The 11,215-nt window shown below is 38.0% G+C and overlaps 1 protein-coding gene across 1 annotated transcript in view; it reads right to left on the minus strand.

Moving 5' to 3' along the window:
• ELOVL7 (ELOVL fatty acid elongase 7) overlaps positions 1-10,024 on the minus strand; it is a 12,097-nt gene extending 2,073 nt beyond the window's left edge. Inside the window, exons 1-5 of the mRNA XM_010289699.1 lie at positions 9,793-10,024; positions 7,255-7,445; positions 4,737-4,817; positions 4,260-4,316; positions 2,436-2,541 (exon numbers count right to left, since the gene is read on the minus strand). Of these exons, the coding sequence (XP_010288001.1) occupies positions 2,436-2,541; positions 4,260-4,316; positions 4,737-4,817; positions 7,255-7,445; positions 9,793-9,856 (499 nt within the window). The 5' untranslated portion in view covers positions 9,857-10,024. The remainder of the gene's footprint in view (positions 1-2,435; positions 2,542-4,259; positions 4,317-4,736; positions 4,818-7,254; positions 7,446-9,792) is intronic.
• Between the last annotated feature and the right edge of the window lie 1,191 nt (positions 10,025-11,215).

Genomic DNA, 11,215 nt, shown 5'->3' on the forward strand with positions numbered 1-11,215 from the left:
TCACAGTTGAACACAGTAAGTTTTTGGAATCATGACCTAAGTGAGTGACTCAAAAATCCATGGTCCACCTCAAAACCATACCTAGAGTGAAAAGGAAATTTAAGGCCAAGTAGGCCCCATTTGGGGCAAACTCATGACTGAAACTGGTAAGACATGAACATTTCACAAAGCAAGTAAGGAAATACTTCCTTTTCAATTGGATCAACTATGGAGTTAGATGATCCTGCTCAAAGTAATTTTATTTTAATGAGTTTTAACAAGAATTTATTTTATTTATTTTAACAAATTTTAGGTAACAATTATCCAAGAAGCGGCAGACAGCAAAGTATTTTTGAGAGACATATGAACATGAAAATACTGAGTGTCGGGAAGAAAATGACATAAAAGCAGACATTTAGTGAGGGGGAAAAAAGCCAATTTTCCATTAAGAATTACTTAAGTTAAAAACAAAACTTATTTTGTGATTATAGTAGCTCATGCTAATCTTCCAGCTTGATAGATCACACGTCCTCCAGCTGTGATTGCAAACTTTCCTTGAAACATGGCTATTTGTATTTTTAAAAATAATCTGAGTGTTCTTACAGTTCAAATGTACATACTTTTTTTGGCTTGAACAGTGAATATTCAAAAGAAAAAATAAATAGTTAAAGCAGAGAGAAAAAGAAAAAACAACCTAATCAACAGTACAAAAATACGCTCCAAAACGCAACAACATGCATAAGCACCATTTTACAATTTCTTGTTAATATCAGATCAGAGAAAAATCAGCATCTCTATTCAAACACGTTTTTTGGGGTTTTTTTTTGGTTTTTTTTTGTTTTTGTTTTTGTTTTTTTTACACATGGGTTGAAAACTTGATCAATGCCACTATTTAGAAGGACAAACAGGGATGAAACTGAATACAAAACAATCATCAGCAGGACTGAAATTCTTGGGGAAAAAAAATTTAAGCTATCAAACAAAACAATATTTGGAAAGATTGGTACAAAGATAAGCAATAGAGTTGTAGGAGTAAACACAGCTTTGTATGACTATGAGGGACTATTATTAGCAGAGGACAAAACAGTTCTTGCACACTTTGCTGGAAGTATTTGTCAGATTATCGCATGGGAAATTTGAATCTGATGCAAAATCAGAAGCCTGTAGCTGGTATACTGATCTGATGTCCAGATAAAAGGCAGAAAGTTAATCACCTATAAATGGAAACTTTTCAAGGTTGAAGAGGAGGGACTGTTAGTCGCTGTGGTGTTTTCTTTGCAAATCTATAAACACACTGAACTGTATGCTGAGAAAACTACTCAGAATTTCATCATTAACTTAAAATACCAGTTACTCAGCAACATTTGAGAAAGACATGATCAAGACACCAGCTTCCTAATAACAGAAACTCAACAAATACAGCAGAAGGATATCCTTTTATAGACGAGGAAAATTTGCACACTGGACAGTTCAAAAGATCCCATCTACATATCTTCTGGACTGCATCCAGGTCTTAGTTTTGTGTTATAAAACAGACACTAACAGATCAGATTTAATAAACAATGGTTCTCTTCATCAATTCATCACCAATTTTCTGGGAGAAAAAAACCATGCCAGAGAATATGAGTGAAGAAACATGTATAAAACAAACCTATTTCTTGGTAGAAACTCGTTAAAAACACACACCCCCTCCTAGAGATGGACAACAAAATGACTGTACATTTCTCCAGTCTGTGCTTATCAGTCTGTTCTCATGGCAAGCAGTATTCACGAGTGGTGCGCACTAACAATACAGCATAGGAAGCTCCATTCATAGACACACAGAGCAGGAAAGGAGAAAGTGATGGTGAGCTAGAAGTGGACAAAGACTTTCAATTCAGTACAATTCAAATAAGTTTCTCTAATAAGTAAGGTCCAGAAAAATATTTCTGTAGTTTTCTGAAAGCTGAAGTTTTAGATGTAAATAAACCCCAATTATGCTACCTAAAACCAGTAAAAATAACTGCGATAAAGCCTGAATAACTTCTTAAACAGCCAAAAAAAAAAAAAAGAGAACACAGTCCTGCCCTCCAACTCAGTTCTTACATTTTGGGGGACAAATGGCTTTGAAGTAGTTTCAATAGAGTTATTTGCCTCATACATCTTCCCTAGCACTCCTAATTCTGCAGTCACATCTCCTTTTCATGTAATAATGCTCTTACAGTTCTCTCTTCTGCACCTTTTTCCCACCTGTGAGAAACACTGCACAAAATGCCATCAAATAGGAAAAATGAGTACTCCTCACCCACTTAAATAATTATGGTCATCTCTGATATTCCATGAAATATGCAGACATCTAAATTTAAAAACATTGACGTTTGAAAGTTTTTTAATTCTGTTCTTTAAACATTTTACGTCTAGCAGAGTAAACTTTTACTACAAGAAGATATATACAACTTAAACTCTCTCTCCACTACCTGCAGCAAATTTGACTCCAAACCACCAGGTCCATGGCATGATGGAATGATGAAAGACATGCAGGAATGTAACTTGGTTGGTTTTCTTACGCAGCACAAAAAATATCTGAAACAGATTTGTAATGAACAGAATGTTACAGGAGATAATCAAGCCCAACATATTTACAGAAAACTGTATTTGCATCAGTTCTGGTTGCTTACCACTACACATTTAAAAATTCTTCACAGTTGCAGTCTTGGGAGACAAAGGGAAACTGAGGCTCTGGATATGCAGACTAGTTTTCAAGAAAAAGTAAACCAGTATGTAAAATCCACCTGTGGAGTTTCAAAAGCCAGGGCAAATTTTGAAAGCAAATGTCCAAGGTTGAGCCATCACCTACGTGTGCAACAGGCAGTGTGAGATGGACTTGCTTGGATTAAGAAGTATCTACAAGCATCAGATTTTAAGTCCCCTGAACTATGAAGGTAAGGCCATTTGAGAAAATTAACTGAAGAACTAGCAACAGATAGAAACAGTAGAAAACATTGTTAGAGAAATAGCACTTTATTATGAACACTGACTCAGCTACCCTCAGAAAAACGCAAAACTGGACTGATATTGACAGGCCACATTTCAAAGGACAGATGTCAAGGGACGTGTTAAGGGAAGACAGAGCAGGAAAACTGTGTAAGAAGTCAGGTCATGCAATGGGTAGTATCTGATGGCAAGCAAAGGAACACAGAAGAAAAGAAGTCTGATGTGCCAGGGAAAACATTTGGCTACAGCTGACTTAAAAAGCTAAGAAATTACTTTTGCAATAAAGACAAAAAGCTGCTCAGAAACAGGTACCTGGCAGGGTGGATTCAAGCAAAACAATTTTTTTTAAAACAGAATTTTTCAGGCTCAGGACTAATTAAAAAGGAGCAGTCTAACCAGTGGGTAGTAAAGGTAAACAGAGGGCTGAATATGTCAGGCTTTTCCAGTTTAAGCATTCCTGGCCCTTCCACTACCATTCCATTTGGCTCAGTCAGTAAGATCTTCCAGTGTTGAATCACAAGTATTTGCAGATTAAAGTTAGATGGCCAACTTTGCTCGCAGGGTGTAGGACATCCTAACTGCTCGTGAGTCAGCTCCTGAATCACCGCTATCGTGCTCCACACAGCAAGGCAAACAAAATCACAGATGATTCCAGCACGCAGAAGCTGGTTTGAGAATAGCTAAGTCACCCCTACTGGGGGACAGTCTTGGGAAGAAGAGAAGGCAGATGGCTGCTGGTGGTGAGTACGGTCTGCATGCTGCTGCAAAGCATTGCTGCTCAGACTTTCTTTGAAACAGGTTAGAGTGCCAGCCTGATATCAAACACATCTATAGTCGTGACCACGAAGGCACACAAAGGAGATTAGAGCAGGCAGGTATGGCAATTTATGCTGTACTCAGAGCTGCTGATGCAATCATTCTGAATGTGAAAGATAAAATCTGAAGATGACATGGTAAAAAATTCAACGTGATCAGCACCGGTTTTTATCTGCAGCGTGGAGACAAGCATTGCCATAGCACAACAGGTTAGTGCATTCAGCTGTTAAACAGCCAGGTTGTCAGGGCTTCCTAAATTTTTAAAGGTGTGTTTTTTCATTAACATTTTTTCCTGCTAATCCAGGAATGACAGTAATGGGACAATAAGATGAGGAAAGATAATAAGGGTAAGGATCTTGATGGTATTCCAATAATTGAAGGTTGGAGGGCTAAATAAAGAGCAATTTATGCTCCGAGCCCTGAACAGCACCAGTTCTTCTACTATGGAAAGGAAACAGCACTACTTTTTTTATTACGCTACAAATACTTACAGTGTCTAATAATTCAATGAACTTGGAAAAGTAGTAAAGCCAACAAGTTCGTACCATCTGCAAGAGTAAAAACCAGAAATTGTCAAATGATAATAGTGATAAATAAAACTAAGCAGCTGCAAGAAAAATAAGTAACTATATAAAAAGGAAGCATTGGGACAAGTAAGTGGCGTCACAAGGCTGACTGAAATATTGAAACTTACGGCTTAATTGTTGTTTTTTGGTTTTTTTTTATGCAAAACGTTTTTTAATTCTGAAGGAATTTGAAAACCAAGAAGAACAAGCCAACAAATATATTGCCTCCTTTTTTCCCAAACAATCAACCCCTCCAGTTAACTCACATGCTCTACATTATGCAAGAGGGCATTTCCATTTAGTGCATTCCGCTCTACAGCAGTGCACTTGGTTGTTCAAAAAGCATTTCCAAAAATAAAGTCACTGTAGCATAACAATTCAGCTTTGCTTTTAGCAACTTACTCTTAGAGCTGTAGGTGACCTCGAGTAGTCAACGATATCACACCGGAATGAGTACCCTGTGGCCCAACCAGACATAAGAAACTGGAGCAAAGAAAAGGGAAAAGGGAAAGATTTACTTTATGTCTTTTGAAAAATTCATTAATTTCGGATTACTTTTGCAATCACTAAGTGGGGGGGAAAACAATATTAAACTTATTGAATCAGCAACCTTGTCAATCATCTACCTCTGTGTGGGCCAGCTAAAAAAAAAAATCCTCTGCTGTTGCAGATTAATTAATTTCTAATTCTGAGACCACACCTATGGACAAGAACTTTCTTCCTACACCCATTATCTCAGCACTAGGGACCAAAGAGAAGAAACAGCTGCATCTCAAAACCAACTTTAGGAAAGCAACTTACTGTGTAAATCAGACCACAAAACCAAATCAAACGTTTTTAATTTTTTTTGCAAATTGCTATCACAGACAAACATCTTAATACTGAAAAGAAACCAGCACAGCATCTTAATACTTAAAGAAAACCAGCATGACAGAAAGATACAGCTTAATATTAAAGACAAGAAATGAATCAATATGCACTGTATTTTTAGTATCATAGTTTCTAAAAATTTTGCTTAGTTAAACTGCATGATTCAATTAGTCTTTCACTGATACAAGAGATGAGGAGCTAAGGTTTTACAATCAAGAGGAGACAGATGACCAAAGGACTGTATGTAACAAATATAATTTTATTTTTTCTCTTGGAATATGTACGAGCTTGGACAAGAGCACATTGTTAATATTACACTTGGCTCATTCCCCTGCCAGCCACCAGGATTACTGCATCTTATGTCTGTTTATAAAGTGCTTCTCATCCATTGATCATCATCATCCACTCATGCACAATAGGAGGTTCAGCTCTCTTAACAGATTGAGGAGTTTAGTTCATGACCTCAGTAGATGTTTAACTTCCTAAAAGAATCAGTTGCTTAAATAAAACAAGATTTGAAACACCACCAAGACAGCACAATACTAAAGCACCCACCCAATGGCTTGGATCCAAAGAGGGAAAGAATCAGCTTTTTGCTGGGAGCCAGACAATAGCAGAGATTCAATCTGCTGCACTCTATCCATTTATTCTTTCATGAAATTGTAACATGGAAATCTTGACAGCCGATTAGTTGAATAACATGTTACCGTCAGACACTAACAAGAAGTTTAATTTGGGCTTTTTTTTTGTTTCTGATGGTTATAAGCCAAACCAAAGTTATCAGTAAATCACAAAAGGAAGTTTGGTGATTTTTCAAATCAAAGAATAAATAATAAATGTGTGCATCTCACCCACCACTTACAGCTTTCCATACAACAGTCATAACACAAAGTACCTTGCTGCTGCACTGCCTGTGGCATGCTGTTAAAAGAGGTGTCAGGCAGTTCACTGTAACTCATGAAATTTATGCAAGTTGAGCTAAAAGAAAGGTATCCTGCCAATTTGGCATGATAATCTGACAACTCTTCATTACCAGTTTGCCACAGCTGAAATAGCCACATAGCCAGATTTAACACAAAAAAGGGTCAGTACTAGCATAGTGATGTTTCACCAAGCAAATGTATAAGGCTGTCATTCACACAATGCTATTGTTAAACAGCTACACTTAAACAAAAAACAAAACACAAAAACCAAACAAAACCCCAAAACAACTCAACAGATATTAGCTATCTTAAGGTCGAAAAGCTGGTTCTAAATTAAAGCTTCTACTTAGTCTATCCCATTCATGGTTACGGATTTTTAGGTCATTCAACCCATAATGTTATAAAACTCATCAGGCTTTCCAGTTTTAAAAGTCTTAAGATTTGCTTGGGCAATGAAATATAGCAAAATCTCAACATTTCTACTGAGAAAAAGAAAATTTACTATTTCTGTGAGGGGAAAAATTAAAAAAAGAAACAAATCAATGCTAAAGAGTTTCATGTTGGGGTTTGGTTTGGGGGTTGGTTTTTTTTGTTTTGTTGGTGGGTTTTGTGGTTTGTTTTTTTTTTTTAAGGGTGAAGATCCCCTTATTAGATATTGTTATTAGATATAACAATATATTAGATATTGTTACGTCTGTCATTTAAAAGGCAGATGTAACTGAAGATTATTCTGTAGTAAACATACTCTATATAGTGTCTGAAATATCAGTGTTGAGCATCACGTAGTAAGACAGCAACAATTACAACAGACTAAGAAAAACATGTAGTCTGCTTTATGTGCTACAGCCCAGGGAAATTAAATATGTTATGAGGATTTTTAATTTTGTAAATTATATATAATGGTACATAGAATATTTTACGATCTGTCTTTCTAGGTATGACTTATTCCCTTTTTTCAAGTATCAGTTTAATCAGTTTAGCATATTTTTTAGAGGAATATAATTAAAACAATCGGAATAATAGTTTGAGAATTGCAGAGTGGGAATTATATTAATAAATTTATTAAAAGTTATTAAGAGTACAGTTAGAGATACAAAATATATGTTACAAATAAAAGTAGCACTTACTTCATATGTCATATATAAAGACAGGCCTACCACACTAAAGTTATAAAATGCCATTATCTGCCTGAGTTCGAAAGGTTTTTTATTTTCCATGAGTTTGGGTCCCAAAGAAGTGACAAAATAGATGTAGGTTCCAATGATAAAGGTTGTTGGAAAAGGGGAAGACATGAGTGGCCAGCCTTCCAGTCTTGGATCTAGAGGAGGGGAAGAAACAAAAAACAGAAATTAGACCTTTCCAGTATTTACTAAATCCTAAAACAGCTACAGAAACATACTTAATTGTTAATGGTTTAGGTTTTGCTGTCACTCATCATGTTTCAAAGTCTGTTCACCTCACATCCATACCAACTGGATAACAAGATTTAGAACCTGTAGGATCCAGTGCTTCTTTTTGCGTCAATTCTTCACACGTAAGGAAGAGGAGACACATCAGCCAACCAGTTTTTGGTCTAGAGCCCTGCCCCACGAAAAGTTCTCATTTTCACACTTGAACAGGGCTCAGAGAGCAGCACAGGAAGGCAAGGCACAAGCAGATCACTGAGACTGCGTTTCCAGGTGAGACGTCATTCTTCTGGAAAAGCCTGAACCTTATTTCACAAGCTCAAGTCACAGCCGAGTAGTCCCACTTTTCAAGATCCTTGAGCTTTATTTGCAATACGGCATTAGACGTAGTCAGTGTGGGGATTTTAAGGTTGGAATACCTTCTGTCCCATCAGTTGGTATTCATAGTGTAGCAGATGAGGCTTGTGCCTATTCAGTCCAGACACGTCACCACTTTCACAGCACCATAAAACACACTTTCGTATTAACAAGCCTCCAAACGGCAGAGGTGTTGCAAGTTCCTCTCCAGCAATGCCAGAGAGAAGTATTGCCGAGAGTCCTTCTCCTACGCAAACCCCACTCCCTCTCCCTGCAGCTGAGGCTGGCAGGCGCTCCCTCCGAGCTGCAGCATGATTCCGCTGCACCCTTCTGTAGCTCATCAAGTGCCAGCTCACCAAAGGCTTCAACATTTCTCCCTAAGCAGGAGAATTGACGTGAACTTCATGTATTTTTTTTAATTTTTTTTTTTTAAGATGTATTTTTCTAATTTTTATAAACTGGCTTCTGGAAGATTTGTTTCTGAATGATCCGGAACTTAACTCCCGACTCAGTAAACTGCTGCTTTCATGGTTTGCTGCTGTATTTTGGGGCTGAAATGACACCACTGCAATTTTTGTTAAGTGTTGAGTTCATGGCCAAATGCCTTAAGTCAGTGATTTTCAACCCACAGAATTCAAGCAACGTATCACCCATGAGACCCTCTGACATTAGTCACAGCCGCTGGAAGTTTTAAAACAGATTGAGGAGGAAAGCACATTAGAATGCTGCTCACAGCCTGTAGTGTGCCCAGTGCTGTGGCCCACAGACCAAGAAGGATGGTGAACCACAACACTAGGCACCCACACGTGTTGGGCTGCAAGAGAATCACCAGCTCTTCACAACTGACTGCTTTTTCTGCATCCACCCTTTATACTGATACTACCAAAACTTCCCCATTGGTCTTCCCAGCTTGATCCTGAGCAAACCACGTCCAGCCACTAACAGTACACCACAAGATGCCAAAGGCAAGCACTGGTAGGCGGAGAGATGAAGAACTCAAATCCTGAAGTCATGGACACTGCAGCAGAAATGCTCCATCAGGCAGCTCCATTCCAATCCACTCCACTCCACCCCATGAGTTACACTGATAAAACTCCCTTTTCACTTGCATGCTGTGGTTCTACAGAACAAGAGAAATGGTTCTTAGCTATACTGGAAAGGATAAATTAGTAATTTTATTGAACAAACCTGAACTGCTTCTCAAATTCCCCCCCAGGAATCAGCTAATCCCTCTCACTATGTGCCTACCGTCGTGAGGAACACTCAGGGATGCCACTGCAACATACGGGTTTTAACCCCAAACTTGCCATCTTCTCTGTCATGTTTTGCTAAGCATGCAGAACCACAGAACAACAACATTAAGGCAAAATGTGTTTAATATACTCATAACAGCTGCAACAAGAAACTAACATTCCTTTTCAAAATTGAACTGTGACAGAGTTAATTATTCTAAGGATTAATTTCAAGATACTATAACCTATCAGGGGCTTTGTTTCTTTACTTTGCAAAAGCAAAATGCAGTAACACTATGGCACCTCACTGAATTAACTGATAAAACACCATTGTTCAGTAATGAAAAGGAATTAAAGCTTTATGTTCAGGAAAAATGTAAACTATATATTCCCACAAGCCAGAAACTTACAGAAGAATCACTTCTGCAGTTTTTTTAGTCTGAGGTTATAACCATAAACTAGTTCAGTTTTGCTTTTTTTTCCTTTTTTAAAATTCAGGAACTAGTCTGTTCTTTTTAGCTAAAAACGTCAACGAGCAACCTTGCAAGTGGTAAAAACATTTACAGGAAGACAAAGCTACTTCAAGTTGATAAACAGTACACCTAGAATAGCTACATATTGCTATTCGAAATTATTGAAGGTTAATAAGTTTTAGATTTAAATGACTCACCGGCATCTTTAATCCATTCATCATACAGTAGTACAGCCTTTGATGTCAGATTGCTAAAGGCCATTTTCACTTGATTAAGATTTTATGATGCCACCTGCAGGAAAAGAAAACAAAACAGAAATATGGATTTTTGTAATTAATAAAATAAGGGTCAATAAAGTGTTTTGGAGAAGATTTTCATGAAACAGAACGGAAAAAATACAGAGAGGGCTAACAGAGCACCACATGTGAAATACAGATCAGGGAGCATTAGCTGACCACATTGCACTATGCCTGATGCTAATTTATACCTGAGCTGTTATGTGTAACAACATGATTTTGTAATCTCTACGCAGCAAACAAGGTGCTTCCATGCTATAAAGCGTTCTCTCAAGAAACCATGCTGTGGTTAACTGTTACAGGTAAGGGAAAAATGTAAATAAAGAGCAGCTGCCTAAATTCATTCTTACTACCATCTCTACTTAAAGTCCAAGTCACTGATACATGAAGTTCAGCTTGGCAACATTTACTACTGAAAACTTTTATTTTCTAACTAAGAAGTATTTCTAAGGTAGGTGGGAAGGAGGAAAGGTGCCAATATGTCTGCATACTCCTTTTAAATACAATAATCAGCTATGTTATAATTAGTATGCAAATCACACTGATGAATCAACTGTTTCCACACCAGGACCATGAAGTGTCATAGTACCACCAGTAATACCATTAACTCACAAAAATTATCCAGCACATCCAGTTTGGACGCAGCACCACCCACATGCGTAAATTTTTTTCAAAGAAGTATGCTTGTATGAGTACTGATTTTTGCTTCAAAAATCAAGTACTCAGGAGCCCTTCTCTTACCTCACTCCCCCTAGAAAGTCCCAGCACGTTTGAAGGGTGCCTCTCTTATTCCTACTCAGTGTCCCACTTTGCCATACGGTTTCTCTCCACACCCCTGTGTAATCTTCCCACTGTACTCACCTGTGTTAGTCGAGGCTGCAGCCCACCTCGATAACCAGCTACGTCTCCTCCGGGCTAAGTGAGCTGCAGGTTTGGAGAGCCAGTTCTGCCCTCATGGTGGTAATGCATCTATCTCCCCACTATCATTTTCTCATTTGCCCTCACCTTAACATTCCTGCAAAATAATTTCACCCTTATCTCCACTTCTACAAGTACCTCCTGCTCACCGCCATTTCACAGGAGTTTTTAGGCACCTGAAAGTACACTACAGCCGCCCTTCATCACAAGATGCAACAGGGACAAGCCCACCTCCATTAGAGCTCATCTGGTCTACCTCTTCCCAGCTCTCACATTGCTACCTACTTGTTTTCTTGCTTGCAATTCTGTCCTCTGTGTCTGTACATCTGAAACCACCAACAATTTCTCTTCCAGAAAATAATCCCTCTGCAAATTCACATTTTCCAGAAATACGATCCTCCAGCAG

The sequence above is a fragment of the Phaethon lepturus genome, unplaced genomic scaffold (assembly GCF_000687285.1).
Source record: "Phaethon lepturus isolate BGI_N335 unplaced genomic scaffold, ASM68728v1 scaffold39866, whole genome shotgun sequence".
NCBI lineage: Eukaryota > Metazoa > Chordata > Aves > Phaethontiformes > Phaethontidae > Phaethon > Phaethon lepturus.